At 43.3% G+C, this 18,651-nt stretch overlaps 1 protein-coding gene across 5 annotated transcripts in view; it reads left to right on the top strand.

Annotated features, from left to right (window-relative positions):
* Positions 1-18,651, top strand: part of utrn (utrophin) — a 176,371-nt gene that overhangs the window by 59,151 nt on the left and 98,569 nt on the right. For 4 of the 5 annotated variants that reach the window (XM_058613759.1, XM_058613761.1, XM_058613758.1 and 1 more), the window contains 9 exons: positions 988-1,137; positions 1,236-1,388; positions 1,464-1,565; positions 1,782-1,902; positions 2,356-2,573; positions 2,802-2,919; positions 3,085-3,290; positions 4,103-4,257; positions 4,442-4,631. In XM_058613759.1, the coding sequence (XP_058469742.1) occupies positions 988-1,137; positions 1,236-1,388; positions 1,464-1,565; positions 1,782-1,902; positions 2,356-2,573; positions 2,802-2,919; positions 3,085-3,290; positions 4,103-4,257; positions 4,442-4,631 (1,413 nt within the window). Of the gene's footprint in view, positions 1-987; positions 1,138-1,235; positions 1,389-1,463; positions 1,566-1,781; positions 1,903-2,355; positions 2,574-2,801; positions 2,920-3,084; positions 3,291-4,102; positions 4,258-4,441; positions 4,632-9,080; positions 9,527-18,651 lie in introns of those variants that run through there. The other variant, XM_058613762.1, reaches the window with a different exon arrangement.

The raw sequence follows: 18,651 nt of genomic DNA, 5'->3' as shown, positions 1-18,651 counted from the left end.
TACAAGCGAAGCCCAGAACATGCCAGTGTTATTGTGATTCACAGAGAGCTGGTAGAGTTGGCTATTTTTATGGTCAGCTCTCTCTCCCTCCCACCCCCCTTCCCTTTTTACTTCATTGTAACTACAAGTTGCACACTGTATCTCAGCCATCGGCAAAACAAACTCAGCAAACATACACAAAAATAACCTAAATCTCTCATTTTAAACAATGCAGTTTTGTTGAAGGAAATAAAAAATCCCTCCCTTTTACAACAGCATCAAACTTTTATTTATCCTTGTTGAATTACACTTTACTTTACTTGAACTGACAATGTGTGGTTAAGTACGGGATTTGTTTCCTTCCTGAGGTCACCACTTTTGAGCCGTAGTCCGACTAAGACAATCGGACAACTTGCCGATTATACATGTGGAGGGGAAGAGCATGTATTGGCTCTGTACGTCTGACTCCGCCTCTGTAGGTGGCGCCGTATCTCTCTATAAGCTAGCGCGTATTGAATCTGTTGACCTCTACGTCACAGAAAAACAAACTGTGAACGACGAGATAGAAGGTTAGACGGATCGTGCTGTGGTTCTGTATGTTTCTTACCTGCCTACATGTCGTTTTTGTCAGTCCAAAAGTGGGCCTTCGCCGTAGCTTTCACTCTCGCCGATGCCATCGTGTTGTTTTGTTCTTTTCCAGCAACAGTGCTGCAGTTTATCTATTTCCAGGTCAAAGACCGGGGAGTACGTTTTGGTGCATGAGCAGATCGCCAAGTCCGACTCCAGTCTGACTAAACATATACATGCAGGAGTAATCAGACTATGAATCACATTGTTTATGTATGTTAGTCTGACTAAGACTAACTCGATTCACATGTTTTGTGTGACATTAAGAAAGCCATATTATTGTCTTAGTCTGACTAAAATTGGACTTTTAACAAGCATGTAAGCACACTGACTGATTCTCTGTGAAACTAAAGAGTCAGTGTATGCTTTATCTCCTGGCAGGCTCTTGCTGAGGAGATGGATGCACAGAATGAACGCCTCGGTTGGCTGAACAAGCACGCGCCTCAGATCCTGTCCAGTCCCAGCGTGAGTCCTCAGAGCCGAGACCAGAATGTTGGCAAACTGAGAGCCATCAACATGAGCTGGAGCAAAGTGAGAATGTCGTACCAGTTCCGAATCCAAGTTCATATGCCAATTTTTACATCACCACTTTATTAGCTCATCCTCCTCACTCTTCATTTACCCTGAAGGTGACTCATGATTTGTTGGACAAGGTGGGGGAAGTGGAGGCCAACCTGAAAAATCATGCACACTTCCAAGACAGAATGGACAGACTCACTGACTGGGTCGTTATCACGCATCAGACGATCATAACCAGAGGCTTAAATCCGGGGCAAGCACAGGTAAACTGTCTTCTATTCCGAATGCATCAAAACACAAAGACTTTGTCTAAAATGAGCTGTTACCTATTATCCCAGTCTCTGGAGGTCTCCATGAAGGACAGGAAGAAGGACCTGGAGGAACTGCTGGCTCATTCTATTGAGCTACAGAGAAGGCAGCAACTGTTGCCCCAGGAGAAGGTCAGAGTTTTCATCATAGAATAAATAAATAAAGCACCAGTTCTCTTTGTAACATATAATTACATGATATTGCATTTTAGGTCACTCAGTTTATACAATACAGCTGATTAAATTGGTCATTTTGTTAAAATCTGGATGCACGCTATGTCCTGTTGCTATCATCTTCTACCTTGCCATTAATTACTCGCCTGCCTCTGGAACCTTCACGTGTGTTAGATGAAGGTAGAGCAGCTGGCGGCTGATTGGAAAGCCTTGGACGGTCAACTGAGGGAATCACTTCAGCCACCCGTCTCTCCGTGGACACAGCGCGAACACGTCGTCCAACACCAGCAACTCGGTAACAATCTTTTTTTTTTTAAACCCATCAAAGAAAAATAGGTATTGAACATTTTATTAGGAGAAAAAAAATGGATGTTTGAGTCGTTGACAGGATATGGAACAAAAACAGGGACATAAACGTGTGCTTTATAATGAGTAATTAGTCAAATTTTAAATTCTTTTTTGGTTCGTCTTAAGTTCAATCATGAAAAATTAAGAAATAACTCATTACAGGTGATTCATAAAATCCTGGTTGTAAAACTAAAATCAAACGCTAATGCATAATTTATCATGATTTATTGTGATGCCACTATCCTCAGAGAGCCATTTGGCAGCACCCCCTCTCTCGCTCTAACATAATTAATGGTCACGGCATCATTTCCTTTTAAAGAGACTCTATATGTTCAGAACACCTTGGCTTACAGTTTCTTTTTTGCCTTTTTTTTTTTTTTTCCTCCCTTGCTTGCTTCAGTGTCTACAGTCCCCTCAGCTGTGCAGATGGCCAGCCTGGTTAGCGAGGACCCACATCACCAGACGCCGCACACGCTTGACACGGTGGCACCCACTGACCTCAACGAGACGGCCACCGAGCTGGCAGACTGGCTTCTCCTCATCACGCAGATGCTCAAGTCTAATATCGTCACTGTGGGCGACACGGAGGAGATCAGGACCACTATGGGACGTCTTCAGGTGAGGAGAAGGGATGAGATGTGGCATAAAAATGATGCCAAATTAGAATTAGATTAGACTTTATTGATCTCACACTGGGGGGGATTTACAGTACTTGTTACAGCAACAAAATGGTCAGAGGTAGACATGAATGACTAGAATAAGCAATAAAAAATAGGAAAGTAAGTGAAAATAAGATATTTTGTACATTATTTGAACGTGTTTGGATGTGTGTGTGTGATGTTCCAGGTGACGAAGAGTGACCTGGAGCAGCGTCACCCACAGCTGGAGGACATTTTCACTCTGGCACAGAACATCAAAAACAAGACCTCTAACCTTGATGTTCGCACGTCCATAACTGAAAAACGTATGAACACACACACACACACACAGAAATGTACTGGTGCTGTTTGTATCAGCCTTTTTACTGTGTATCTTTACCACATCCAAAACAGTTTAACATCATCATCATCATCATCATTTCTCTTTCTGTCCGCCTCTCCTCATGCTGCACATGGATTTGTCTCTGTAGTGGAGAAGGTGCGGAGCCAATGGGACAACACTCAGCACGGTGTCGAGGCACGGCTCCAGCAGCTGGGCAACATGACTGTCCACAGCAACCAGTGGGAGGAGCAGAGGAAGGAGGTGAAGGCTCTTATTGGACACAATGAAGGACGCTTCCACAACCTTCTCCAGCAGTCCAGAGACCCTCTGACTAAACAGCTTGCTGACAACAAGGTGAGAGACAAACTTCAAACTTTCTCCTTATGTCTTCCAGGTTTTTTATAATTAATTTCCTCTACAGATTTGGTCCACTCACTTACCAAACTTGACTTCATGAAGCACTGAGATCCCTTTTACTGTCATATAAATATCTACCAGGCAGGAATGAATAAACCAACGTCCTGCAGTATCATTTTGAACCTTAGTAACATTCTTATCATCACATCGTCCATCATTTTAATTCAAGATGATGACCTGGCCAAGAGAATCAAGGGAAAAAAAAAGAGTCTACCTTGTGTGTGGTTGACGCATTACAGAAAACAAACACTAGAGGGCAACTGAGTTTAAGAGAATCTAATACCTTAGTTACACAGCTGTCCACCTGAGGTTAATGTGGTCTTCTAATATTGATTAATTGTACATTTAAAAAGGTGACGTTTACCTTTTGGTTTCTTGGGGTCTTATGTGGAAGATTTATTTGCTCTAGGAGATTGCTGTGGCAAATTAATAAAAACATGGCCTTATGAATACAATTTGAGTCTTACCTAACCTGCTAAATTAAGTAGAGGTTAAACAAACAATGTTCTACTGCAGGCCAGTGGAATGACTAATTTCTTTGTGTTTATTAAATGCCTTTTAAATTAAGTTTGATTCAACCTAATTAAGTTGGGAGGATATTTAATAACATAAATAGCCAATGCATTAAAAAAAGCTGACGCTATAATCAAATAAGAGCGTAAGTGTTTTACCAAAGGGCTGAAATGCAGTTTGAGGCACAACTGTCACATTTTCGGTGTCGTGATGACCCAGAGTTTATCGCTTCACAGGCGTTCCTTCAAGACCTGGGCCGGAGCCAAGGCAGCGTTGCAGCCTTCAATGAGCTGTCCAATCATCTGCTGCGGGAATACTCCACTGATGACACCCGGAGAATCAAGGAGGTCACAGATAAACACAACGCTGCCTGGAACGGCATCAACAACAGGTGCACACACACAAACTCGCCTGTTAATCCAGTTTCTGTGTCTGTACGCACAGAACATCTCATAACATACAAAGAGAAGCTGACATTGCAGCTGATATTTAACAATTTAATGACAGCTACAGTCATGTTATATCTATAAATCGTGTGTTTTTTTTCACGTATTTGGCTTGTTATTGATTGGCAGGGCGGGCGACCGTTACGCTCAGCTGGACAGTGAACTGAAGGGTCTGCAGATGTCTCTCAGGGAGCTGGAGTCCTTCCTCAAATGGCTCCAGGAGGCAGAGACCACGGTCAACGTTCTGGCCGACGCCTCCCAGAGGGAAGACCTGTCGCAGGACTCCGCCCATGGGAAGGACCTGAAGCGGCAGCTGGAGGTAGGGGGCTGTGAATTATTAGAGGAGCTGTGCGACTCTACGCACAGGTGCTTGCCGATTATCTCCGTGTCATCCTTCATTAATGCGTCCTTCAGCAGCAGCAGTGAAGCTGCAGTGTGGTCTGCGTGTCGGAACGGTCGTGTGTGCGCGCCGCTGGTTAAACGTGTGTAAATGAGGGGGTGAGCAGAGGGCATGTGACTGCTTGTATGCACTAAGAGCGGCTCATTGAACGTCTTGTCCGATGCTACTTAGGAATTCAGAGTGTTTGTGTGTGTGTGTGTTCTTGTATTTGTTACCTATTTGGGACCTTTTCTGGCATAAACACTGACTGTCAGGACCAGTAGTCTTCATGGAGACCAAAACCTGGTGCTAATAAGTTAGAAACGAGTTTCTGAGGAACTGGTTTAGTCTAAATTTGGATTGCGGTTAGGTTAAGGTTAGGTTTAGGCTTTAGCTGGTTATGGTTAAGGTTAGGGATAATGCTATGTTTAGGATGTCCAAATGAATGAATGAATGAATGAATGAATGGAAGTCAAAGCTGTGTCCTGAGAAGAATAGTTACATAAACATGTACTGTATGTGTGTGTGTGTGTTTGTCATCTCCCCAGACCTCCTCTCAGTCATGTTATGCTTTATGTAACATTTTAATCACTTCACCCCTTCCTTTCCACGGATCAAACAAGCTTTAATCTCTCCTTTTTAATATCACACTCAAGTTAAAAGGTATTTAAAAAAAAAAAGGAAAAAAAAGAAGAAGAAAATACCTTCCCTGACAGTCTCATATATTTTGGATTATGCAAAACCCTGATTTTTTTTCTCCCTTTGTCAGAAATAGTCAGTGATTTCGACTGTTGATCTTCGCATAAACTCATGTGTCATTGAAAGAACGCTGCAAAGTTGTTCATCTTCCAGAACTGAGCTTGTCCGTCCAGTAATAACATTGTTGTGTTTGTCATCTTGAGTGCACGAGCGCTGTCACTCCCATTTACAGTGTCCAATCATTTAAAAACAGACCAAGGTCACGGTGAATAATTACAGTGAACGAATGCTGCATGAATGACGGCAAAGATGTCTAACAATTAATCAACATAGTGTGACTCAGAGCTCATTTTTGAGCCTGGATTTGATTTGTATCTGATGTTAATTGTGATAATTGGCAGGAAATTGATGTTATTCAAACATAATCCATCATTAAAAGTCCTTTAACAATGTTAAAGGGCACAGACGGTAGAGTGCTGGATATTGCCGCCTAAAAGTTTGTCAAAGTCATTTTAGAAGTCAGTTCTAATCGTGTATGTGTGCGGTGGTTTAACTTAAAGATCACCTAAAGGCTAATGTATCACGAAACAGTGGCATGCCAATATTTTGGGAAGGGTCCCTGAATTAATTATTGCCCTCTGCATTTTTTGTATCCTCTTTTTTTATCCTCCCCCTTTATTTCATTCTCTCAGTCTCAGTTGGAGTCAGAATTGATGGATGGCACTTAAGTTTAGAAAGTGGGTTAATGAAAGCGAGACAAACTTGGAGCCACAGAGGACGAGTGCTGACATCGGCACTTGTCCCCCCCACACACAATGACTGCTCTGCTGCAGTTCAGCGTCTCATTAGTGTAATCACAGTTTTTGGCCACAGGTCATTGCCATCCTGTCAGCCGTTTTGAAATTGAGCCAATGCTTCGAGAATACAGTAACTGGAATTCCCCGAGAATGTAAAGGCTGAATGGACGGAGAAAAAAAGAAAAGAAAATGCTAAAGCTGACGCTCTGATACATTTTGCACTGACGACGGACAGAACCACAGTAATCACCAATTACATGTGCGTAAAAGTTGTTATTATGTATAATTTCCCCTGCAATTGCATTAATATATGTTTTCTTATAGGCTGAAATGTTTGCTGCTCTTGACATTAGTTATGGGTTACTTTGGCACATGTACTGTCATCGTATACAGTTTTCTGTTGTTACCAGTTCTGGTATATTGTGAGTAGTTCAAACCTTAAAAAAAATCCCATTTTAAATTGAACGATATCCCAAAAAATAAGCTTCTGTAATCTGGTGGAATATATTATATTGCTCCTAGTGGCTCTGGTTATATGTTATATAATGCCCAGCGCCACACATTATGCACTCTGAGTGGGAGCTATAGTAATACTGTCATCCAGCGGAAGAGTGCAAAGGTGCACGAGGCATCAAGAGCAGCTTTTTTATTAAGCCTCTTTACACCACGAGTGTAGAGTGTGTGTGTGTGTGTGTGTGCAAAGTGAGCAACGTGGACATTCATAACTCCTACAGCCTCTTAGCTGTGACCTGTTGCTGTCTGTCTGGGCCTTCCTTTAATGCCAAGTCAACAAACACTCCATCAGTAATTCCTTGTGAAGCAGAGTTGAGACTTTGTGGAGCAACTTCAAATGGATGCTGTATCGAGTTAAACCTTGTCCAAACTGAACTCTTCACTAAGCTTATCATGATCCCCTGCTCTCAATTGAGCACACATGCGAGTCAGTAACTGATGATTATTGTAGTTGGCTGCCGAAGCCGAGCTGTACAGTACTGTTGGTTTAAAGTGTTTATCTCTTCTCTCTGCCTCTGGTTTTTTATTCTTTTTTTTTTTTGTATTAGGTATAACTACAGGGACCAAGTGCTGTCATGCATCCCATAGTATATTCCATAATGTCACTTTGCACCCATTTAAAATGCACGAGCTGTAGATATGTGGTTCCATCGTTTGAAGTGCGACGCTTTTGGGAGATATAGAGGTGTTTTTTTTATCCTCACTTCAAATAAATGCCTCTTTTCTTTCATCTGGCTGAAAGAGGGAACATTTTTTCTTTCACACAGCGCTGTCCGACTAAAAAAAAGAAAAAAGTCCAACCGAAAATGTCATGGAGATTATGAATAGATTTAAAATACCCACTTGTGTTTAATAGTGTTTGGTCAGCGGCTCTGCAGAGGCTGAGCGGCTCTTTTATGATAATCTCTGCTGATTGTGCACCTGCAGCATTTCTGCTTTTACTTGACTTCCTCATTTCCTCCCCTTTGTCTCTGGATATCATCTCCGTAGTGCTTGTTTACCTCAAATAGGTTTGTTTTTTCCTCAACCTTAATCACTTTGCTCTGATAAAAGATGCTATTAACGTTTCTCCACTTGACCTTCCCTTACGTTCTTTTGTCCGGCTCACCCTTCCTCCCACACTTTATTTTTCCTTTATCTTCCATCTGTGTCACCTCTCATTTCTTCTCAGTTAAACTCTTGTAACACATTAAAAAAATGTAGTCAAAGATGACGCATAATAAAATATAAATAAAATGAACACATGCCCCCTTCCTGGATAGAGAATATGAGATGAGATATGAATAATGGTCAGTACCTGAACTGTTAAATTAAAATAAATTAGTTCAAGACTCTATAGACTTTTTACAAAACCTCCCAATGACCCTGACCAGGATATGCATGTGTCATCATGGTTACATACATGGTACATAAGTACACTTAGTGAGCGATTATACAGTCGTTTGGTTATTTGGTTCGGTGTCGGGGAAGTTCACGGTGAGGGCAAATCCTTGAGATGAACCTTCAGGGTCACTTCTTTTTTTTTTTTTACACTGTTCTGTAAAATGCAAATGTGAAAACTTTGCAGCTAATGATACACCCACTCATCTTTCTGAAGCCATGGTTTGATGCACAGCTGAGCTGTGGCAGCGTCACTAACGTTTTCCGGGCACAAAATGAATGGGACTTTCACAGCCTGAGAGCCATGGATGCATGAAATGACTCCTCCCTCCCTCTGATCATCGCTCTGTGTGAGTGCGTGCATCTCATTTGTGTGCCGAGTACTCACTCAGTCACTCACTCACTCACTCACTCACTGTTGCTCTCGCTCTCTCTTTGTCTCTTGCTCATTGATCTGTTGGTTGCCTTCGCGTAATGACATTCTCCCTTCATGGCGGAGGCAGTGCTTTTCTCCCTCTCACACTACCGCTTCTCTCTATCTCTCTCTCTCTCTCTCTCTCATCTCTCTCTTTCTGTGGTCCAAAATGATTCCTGTATCGCTCCCTCTTTCTCTCCGTCTCTCTGTCTTTCTCTCACTCGTTCCCTCTCTTGCTCTCTCTGTGTGGATCAGTGGCAGTAAAAAGTGAGCAGCAGCGCACGTCTAGCTTCTCTCCTCGTCCAGTGCAACTCGTGCCTTCCTCTTTCTTCTTCTTCCCGCTTTCAGACACTTTCCACTTTTCTCTCCCCCTCTTGATTTTTCCTCCCCCATCTTCTTTCCCACCTTCCCTTTCTTCGTCACCCACCTCTAAGTCTGCAGGGTGAACGTCACAAGTGATTTGTTTGATTCTCTTCTGGCTCTGCGTTCGGGCTGCGCGTGTAAATGTCCGCGTGGAGGAGAAAGTGAGTGTCTTGTCTTGACCGGCTCCTGCATCATCGTTCTGTGTGTGTGTGTGTGTGTGTGTGTGTGTGTGTGTGCATGCTAAGAGCTTTGTCACAGTCTCTTTATAAATAGTAAGAGAGAGAGAGACTTAACTGAGGCTGCGCTCACTGTGCAAAGTGTGTATGTGATTAAACACGGGGGCATGCTGAGCTGAGTAAGTGTGTGGTGTGTTGTTTTTTCTTCTCTCTCCCCGTGTGTATGTGTGTGTGTGTGTGTGTGTGTGCGCGCATCACGTCAGCTTGGCTGGGGTCTGGTCGGGCTGGCTAGGGAGAGGGAGAGGGAGAGGGAGAACAATATGAGCGGGGTAGGGCAGTGCTAGCATGCAGTTCAGGAACAGGCTGCTGCAGACTTGTAGCAGTCTTAAGATGATGGCCATGGTCCGGACCTCCCTCCAGAAAGTGGTGGTCTTCTTACACAGGCTCCAGAGGATGGCCATCTCCTCGCCGCGCTACCAGAAACTCTGCAAGGTACGTGTACTCTGAGAGAACGAGAGCACGTTGGAGGACAGAGAGTTTCATTTTTTCTGTCTTGTTTTTCTCCTTTTTCTTTCTAAATGAGATGAACGTCGTCATACAAAACTTTTATGGAGTTAAACAGCGTTTTATTCACAATTTTCAAGGCTGTTTTTGTGTGTGGTTATTAGCGGATGGTTCTTGCAGAGTGTGTGGTTTGTTTTTAATTACAGAAGTCATTAAATTGCCTTTTATATAATATAATTAATTGTTTGTCTTCTATTTTTGGTCTTTTTTTTTTATTACTGAGTCATTTGGTTGTCAGGACATTATGTGTGATGTCGTTATGGAGACCTGTTACCATGTCTCGATGCCGGTGACAAAATCTAGAGAAGTTTTATGTGAAAACTATACTCTGTATATATACGTGTATATAAACACCTCGCTGACTTTTCCTGCATAACAAATACTGGTTTCCGACTGTGCATCCCTACTGTGTGTGTGTGTGTGTGTACCCTTTATGTTTTTGTTTGCTTTATACTGTCATTTATTATGCAAGTTTTGACTTCATTGTAGTGCAGGCTATAAACAAACTAACAAGGCAGTGTGTGTGTGTGTGCGTACACTCTGCTGTCGCTGTTTATGTGTGAGGGAATCCTTGTGAGGCGGAATACATTTTGTGAGTAAAAAGGAGACTCAACTTCCTTCGTGGCTTTTAAGTATTGATGAAAGTGTGCACCACTATAATGTCTGCGATTAATAATTAAGCCACTTAATTAGAGTAATAACTAACTTTGTTGTTTAAATTCTGGAATTACTTACAGCCAAGTGTAGTTCTGCTCTACACACTTTCATTTTAAGCTTCTTTAAAAAAAAAAAAAAAAGACTGTTTTCTCCAAACCGTCATATGTCGCTCTGTGACCTGTTACAGCTGTTTGTCAGCTGTATTGATTTTCACCTCAGAATGAAGCTACAGCTTGTGTGTGTGTGTGTGTGTGTGTGTGTGTGTGGTCGACCTGGTGTCATTGTGTCCGGTTGATCATCACTGATCGCTCATCTTCCGTTGCTGTCCGTCTTGCGTGCCACAACATTGACAGTGTCGATCAGCTGCCGAGAGCAGACGGGACCAGCTGTTGAGATTTGAGTGAAAGAGAGAGTGACTAATGCACCGGGCCAGTTTTCAATCATGCCTCGACAAACTTGTGGTGGCTGAACTTAATCCATCCCTAATCCATAAATCCATCTCCATTTAGTGTTCCTGCCTCTTCCTACTGAGTGCAATGTGGTTGTTTGCTAATCTGTTTGTGTGTTTTTGCTGAAAACTGACTGTGGGTGAAGTCTGTTTTTGCATTGAGGAGATTTTGCTTATACCTCAGTGAAAATGCGGAAAGCAACATAGAGACGGCACAAGGCCATAAAAAAAAGCTATTAACAGAGCATAAAGTACAAGTCATTTTCATCTCTTTCTCAGTTTCTCAGTCCTTTTATTCCATGCTGGGTCCTTCCTGCTTGTTTTACCAAAAACCAGTGAAATCTGACCTTTTCTGCAGCCTTGCTCATATCTGCATGAGAATCACTCACTCGTTCCGTCATTGTACAGTTATTCAAATTTGGAGTGGCTCCGTTCAGCATCCTCACGGATTGCGTCCCTACTGGTGGGAGGCATCATTCATTCCACACTCGATTACCGTCCCCTGGGTTGCATCACTCATTCCAGCTTCGTTTTGCCTTCTCTTGAGGGAATCCGTAATGCTGGGCTTGTCCTTAGAGTGAGGGGAAGCAACGTGAAAGCACCCATGAGCAGCAGTACATTTGATTTCCTTTCTTTTATGAATTGCAGCCACTGAAAAAGTTGTTTCTGGCTGCTATGACTGACTAACCATTCTTACTGACGTTAAACCCACAGACCTAAAGGCTTTATAATCCATGCCCCTGACCGTGCAATTAAGCCGCAAAGCCTCGCTCGTCCTCGAAAACACGGGCTACATTCAGATAATCAGCCACATTGTTAAAAATCCAGCACAAAACTGATTCATTTCAGATTTTACGGCTGACACAGTCTGAACACGACTGCCCTGTATGCATTTTTGCATTCAGTACTAATAGAAAACAGCGTATTTGTAACAAGGCTCAAATATCTACCGTAGTTTCAGAAAGGACATGTCGCTCCTCCACTGTTTTTTTATTTTTATTTTGCTGTGAACAACGTTCAGCATGTGGATGGACTCTGATACTGATCAGGGACCACACTGCACAAAATAAATAAAAATCCGAGATGTGTCACCTCATCGTGGTGATCTGAACGCAGCCATATTTGACCTCTATGATGTTGGCATTGCAGAGCGCAGTGACTGCTGTGACGCTCGCCAAGATACAAATATCAGAACCTTTTAGGCACCTCTTCCCTCCGCGCGTTGTGCACTGGCAGAGTTTGGGTGTATGTGTTTGTGTGCAGCATCATTATGTTGATGAATAACACTGAGCTTTGTGAGCAGAAGCCATTTAACTTGGAAGTGTTTTTAGAATTGCGTCTATCCTTCGGTGCGTGAGCTCCCTTCCTTTGTCTCACTTTCTCGATTCAAAACATTAATGTTTAACGAGCTTTTACGCTAAGAGAGGAATTTCACCTCCATACAGTGTTCCCTGAGGCTGTGTTTGTGTTAGTGGTCCTGCAGGGCATTTATCTCACACACACAATCACAACTCGCCCGCATTAAGAATGCCTTAAATGTAAATGTGAGGTTCACAGTGTCCTTGTAAAGTTGGGAATGTTTCTTTTCCAACTAATGTTTTGCCTCTGACATCAGTTGTTTACTTGTAAAGAGTCTATACTGAGGCAAAAAGAGGAACCCCGGCGTGTCATTTTATTGTCTCTCTTTTGCTGTTTCTCTGTGTGTAATCACTAGCTGAGACTTGGCTGTGGAGCCCACCTCTCTCCTGAGGAGTGTCCTCATACTCTCATTACTGTGGCATTGGCCTCTACTGTGTGTGTGTATGTGTGTCAGTGCATCCCAATCCAGCCCAGCTGGTTTTAGAATCAGCCTAAAGCTGTGACAGCGGAGTCGTGCCTTGTTTTTCCTACTGTTTCTCTGGCAAGTCTCTCTGGCCTTTGGGCTCAACGCTCCATTCACCTTTGCTCCTGGCTCACTGCTGAGCTCCACGACAGGTGACTCAGGCACTGGGCATGGAGCCCAACTCTCTGACCCTCGTCGTCCTTGAGCTCCACCTGAGTCCCTCGGGTCATTAGCAAGTGTTAGCATTAGCAGTTAGAGCCTCAGGTGCAGGCACTGAACCGCCCCGACTCACCCCCCCCCCCCCCATGAGTAACCTGGCTCACGCTCAAATCACACTAATTTTCTTTCATGCATGCTTAGACCCATTTAGTTTCACAGACACAGAAGCCCGTGATTCGCTCTGTTCTCTCATTCGCTCAAGCGCAAGCACACGCATGCACACTCGCGGGAACAGAGTCATAAATGCACATCATTTAAATTCATCAAGACACAATTGGGAGAGAGCAGGGAATAACACAAGGAAATTAACACAGGATTCCGCGCCCAATCAACATTCTGTGTAAATCCTCACAGACGGACTTACCGTTGGCAGTGGAGGTGAATTAAGATGGCACTTAAATCACTGATCTACCCAGAGTTGAGCTTCTCTCCTGTTCTTAATTACTGCGGCTGCAGAAAGTTTGATTCCTGCGAGATGAGCAGAGATGTATCTGGGATTAGATAGAATAATGTATATTTGATATAAGTAGATGAAAATGTAAATCGAAGTCTCCCCAGCCACCCCCCCCCCCCCCCCCCCTCCCCCCGTCTGCTCTCCACAACGTCCTCCATTGTCTCTCCCATTTACAGTAAAACCATTTATTGGGCCAGTAATGCTTGTGTGTGTGTGTGTGTGTGTGTTTGGATTGTGCTGTGTGCACTTCAGCAATGGATTTTGTGCACACATTTCCATTAGTGGCTCTCAGACAGGCCCTAACAGCAAGCTAAAACTGCTAATGCCTCCATGGTTTATCATCAGATAGACTTTATGGTGCTGGAGAGTTCTGTTACCACCCAGGCTCTCGACCTGTGATGGCCAGAGTAAACAACAATTTGTAGCCAGGATGGAAAAGAGAAAATACAGAGAGACATAAACTGACAAAAAAAACTGACTCATGGGTAGTTGCACATGTATTTGTTTGTGTATGGCTGCATGAACTCATCAGTAAAATGTTTGATGACTAATCTTCCATATTATTATTTTTTTTCTCTTCAACAAGTTTTATTTACTGTTAGTTTGATAAAAACCCTTTGGAAAATAGGGCCGGCAATGTTTCTGTGTTTAAAACAGGAGTCGGGAGCACAAAGAAACAGATTACCTGGCTTTTTAAAAAAACAAAAAAAACAAAAACAATACCTCTGAAATTCACTAATTACTCTGCCATAGCTTTTTGTTTAATCTGTACACAACCTGAAATAGAAATAGAAGACTTTGTGGTTGTTGGTGAGCAGTACACAAAAACCCAGTCATACAAGAACAAAAAAAAAAGCATTTTCTTTGTTTATTTTATATGTTGACGCTGTTAACTTGACTTTATATTTGCTAAAGGGCACTGAGGTTGAAAAATTCAGCTTGTCCTGGAGGACTTTGTTTGTTTTCAGACAGCCGACTCTGCCAGAACTCTCTAACTCTTCTGACATCATGATCTATGGCCGGCCAAGACTGCCCGAGATAAATCACACCAACGTTGAGACAGGATGGAGATTACGGTGTCCTGCAGGTGCAGTGGACAAAAGGCATATTCTTCTTATGTTTCTCCTTCTTTTCTTTTCTTTTCGTTCCTTGTGCCATGTCCGTCTGTCCAAGCAGTAATGCGGCAAACAACTCAGAGAGTTTTGTGTTGAGTTGGGCTTGGAACAAAGTGAAAGAGGGACACGTTGACTTGGAGACTGTGACAGGAAAGAGGCAGTCATTTTTGTTGCCAGCTTGAAGCCTCTCTGACCTTCCAGCTTCCACTCTCCCTCCCCTCAGTGTCGGCTGCACTGTTTGCCAGACTGAGATGTGTGTGATCCAGAGGTTGACTCGGGTGAGAGATATAATATGAGGGATGTGATGAAATTTTTTTTTTTGTTTGTTTGCTCCTCCTACTATTCTTGGTGTGACAATCAATCTGCTTTTATAAGGTCTAAGGTCTGCACCCATTCTGCTGTCTATCATGTGCTCACAAACACTGTCCGGCCGCTTCTGTCTGTGCACACACAAGCGCCAGGGCCTCTGTGGTGGTGCTGACAAATATAAGTTTCAGATTGAGGGAGAGATGGCTGTGTGTACTTCTTACCCAGACCCACTCTCTCTAGCCTTATGCACACACTGTCACAGCAGCAGAGCCAAAAACAATAATAAAAAACAATTTCTACGCAATGGGCTTCACCCAACTCTTCATCACATTCTCACTCTCAGGGCCTTATTTAAACAATCTATAGTTCATGGTCTAAAGTGCAAAGGTGCATGTGCGTTGCGGTGTGTCCAACTCCAGTTTTGCATATTACACAGCGTGTAATCTAGGAGTACTTGGCGTATTTATTGTCTTAATTATTAATAGGTGTGTTTTGGGTCTTGTCATTCCCTTTAAAAGCCAGGTGTGCCCGTGTCTGGAGCATTTCTGTTTAAATGATGGACGCAGGACAATGAGGAAGTGAATGATTCTCTGCCGAGGTGACGTAGGTTGTGGCGAGAAGTCTTCACTGAGGGACGGGTGCATGGTTTCTTGGCTGGTGGACCCTCCGTCTCCACTGTCTACTGATCCTGACTTCCATCAGCAGCTCCATCAGACTGAACAGAATATGCAGTCAACGTGCATTTAACTGATGAGGAAGGGTAGAAGGAGGAGGGGAGGACCGCTGAAGCCCTTCCCTCTGTCTGTGTGTGTGTGTGTGTGTGTATTAAGCAGAGCATTATGTGTATTGTGTTCCTGCCAGTGTAGGTGCACCTAATGAGCCGTTTAAATAAGCTTCAAAATCCTGCGCCAGTGACTTTAGACCAGGTTTTTGTTGGTCAGTGGTGCAGCGGCTTTCTCCTGCCTTGAGATTGCAATGCGCCAACCAAGCAACCAACCACACCTCATTGTAAGGCCAACGCATCCGTGGGTGCACTGATGGGTGGAAATGCATTTGCTAGTACATACGCAACATGGATGCTGGGTGTGAAAATGAGAACAGTGTTGGCTGGAAACTAGTAATGACACTTGCACTGTGCTGCACGACACTTTGCGCTGGGTGTAAGATGAAGCCCTCAGTCCTTTCGTCCTTTGTGATTCTTCCCTACCTTTGGCCATTTTTCCCGCTCCTGACAAGGGTTATTACTTCTTTAAAATGAGGTGGCACATTTGCTGAAAGATAACTTGTGCTTCTTCTACACGTCAGTGCTCTGGTGTTTTATGCCTGTGCTGCACTGAGCCCAAATGATTTTGAATTTTGTCTGTATGCTGGAAGATGCAGAGCATAATTTCAGTGATGTATTGCTTTCCTGTCCCCAGTTGAGCGGCTGTCTTTCTTTTGTAATTAGAGTCTTTATTATTGCTAGTGACAAACATTTCTTTTCCTAACTGCCTAACCTGGAAGATCATCATACAATGCAAAGTTGTGTAGGCATTCAATTTAAAAGTAACACCTTGACCTTCTACCTTTTCCAGCCTTTTTCCTTTCCTGTCATGACTCCTCAGTAAGCCATAATGCAGTGTATTCCCTCGGTCATATCCTTCTCTTTTCTATTTATGCCATCATCTGCTCTTTGCATGTCACTTTCTAAATCATTCATGCCCTCTATCCTTTCCTTCCATCCTCCGGAAACCGCCTGTCTTTCATTTAAGTCTTAGGCAGACGACTCGCAAGCTGTTTTAACTCGCCTTGATGCCGCGCTTATGGAGCAGATCATTACTTGCAGCTAAAACATTGATCAAATGCTTGTTTCTTATGCAGGCAACATTTTATCATGCAGGGTCAAATCCTTGGAGGCCAAGTTTCCATCACAGAAACGACGCCCACTCTCACACATCAGACATGATTTATCTTAATTGCCCAGGGTTAGGTGCAGAGGGTTTTTTGTGTGTGCAGGTCTTCCTGTATTTATGCATGCACGCTGCGCCCCACAGCCTCTTCAAGTAAATTTCTCCTCTTTCCTCTAATTAATTCTGATCATTCTGAATCTTACATTCAGAATATTGACGAGAAGGTTTTAATCATTCCGAGGGGCCAATTTGTCTACGGCAAACCACACCATCGCAAGAGCAATGGCGGCCGGGACAAATGAGTTTTTCAGTGTGTTTGTCCTGCAGCCCTGTGTCTCCGAATATACCGACAGATGATGGCAATATGAACTCAGAGGAAAGAGGATGATTTGGGTCAGATAGAGCCTTGTATAGTGGGGCAGGTCATTCAATGTCATCCCGAAAAGTTTTCTATACCCACATCTGGTGATGCTATATAACTTGTTTTTGTGTTAAAAAACAGAAATGATCCATGAAGGCAGATAAAAACGGAAGGTGAGGATGGGATTCAATAACCGTAATAAAACATTTTCATAAGGAAAATAACATTAGAACAGTGAAGCTTGCGAAGAAAATACGTATACGCTGTTGAGCTTTGTGGTACACGGCCTCTATTGCTCATATTAATGCTAAAGGTGTGGCTGGTCTCGGCGAGGAAAGCACTCAAAGTGGTTAAGGCAAGAAAGAAGAGCAATAAAAATAGATGGAGAGAAGAGAAGGTAGAGGGAGGAAGGAAGTACTGGTGTGCTTTGGTTAAAGGGGAATGGTACACTGAACATGCCCGCCGAGGTGCGGCATACTGTGGTGCAACAAAAACAACAAAGTGCTGATTTCACAGGGAGATTAAAGATAAATCATGCTTTATATAGTCTCTAATCTGCAGAGGATACGACCAGCTGAAGGAGTGGAAACCCACTGTAGAACTGTGCAACTGTGTGAAACTGTGTGAAACTGCATGGCTATGATGAGAATGATGTCGCCTTTGGTCGCCTTTGTTACTTACGCCCCTAAACTTTGGAACACACTATCACACCCTTATCAGGAACGCCAGCTCACTAGATATTTTTAAAATTAAAACTTGTCTTTTTCCTCTCGCCTTTTTATTCCAACCTCTGTGTTGTGTTGCGAGCAATGAAGACGCCTGCATAGGCGACACAATCGAGCAGTCACCTCACAGAGTCCGACCAGAGACGTCAAAGGAAACACTATCCACTGTGATGATGCTAATGTGGCTGTTCATTGGTTCACCATATATAGCTATCACTCAAATGTCATCCCCTTGGAGGAGACAATGGAGTGTGAAGTAAGCCGGGAGCGCTTCAGAGTCAGAAAAACATATGGCACTAAACACAATGGCTGTCCAGAGTATTTTTTTTTATTGAACACAACTGAGAGGGAAGAGGAATTGCTGTTGTAGAAGTATAGAAAATTAACTAAAGTGGAGAAGATTACTGTTGTGACAGAAGGAAGTGGGTAGTGAATCGGCGGAGAAGGAGACGGAAAGAAACAGACTGAAGAGATCAGAGACAGACAGGGGGAAGAAGAAGAAAGAGGAGAGGATTGAACAGTCAATATAAGTGCACAATTGGCTTTTCCGTCTCTTGGGTTTACAGAGCCTAATTGTGGGCCAATCTAGAGGCAATCACACACACTGACATACATAAACACAAACTGGGTCCATAATCGATCTGCGTGCTCGTTTTCACTCTAAAAGATCTGCTCAGATTGGCCATGGAATAAAAATGTATTTATTACTTCAGAACATTGAATGACTTACTTTACTCCCACCAGTGTGCACAAAAGAAAAATGACACTTTTGTCCAGCGTATGGACGCGTACATGTTGTGTAAAGTCATTCACTGTCCTCTCCTCATTGTCCGCACACGCACAGTGTAGTGATTGTGTGTTTGCGGGCGTGTGCGTCTCTGCTAAATATCGTTGGGATTAGCACCGGAGGCTTAATTAAAAAGCAATTACCTTTGGTCGCTGTGGGCGACGTTTGGTAGGGAGTAGCTCCACTAATCTCATGAATGGTGGGATGGACCCTTTGGCGTGCGGCGCACTCACAAAAACACACACACACACGCACATGCAAATTGTG

Source organism: Solea solea, chromosome 17, assembly GCF_958295425.1.
Source record: "Solea solea chromosome 17, fSolSol10.1, whole genome shotgun sequence".
Classification (NCBI taxonomy): Eukaryota; Metazoa; Chordata; class Actinopteri; order Pleuronectiformes; family Soleidae; genus Solea; species Solea solea.
This window is presented reverse-complemented; position numbering and strand designations above follow the sequence as displayed.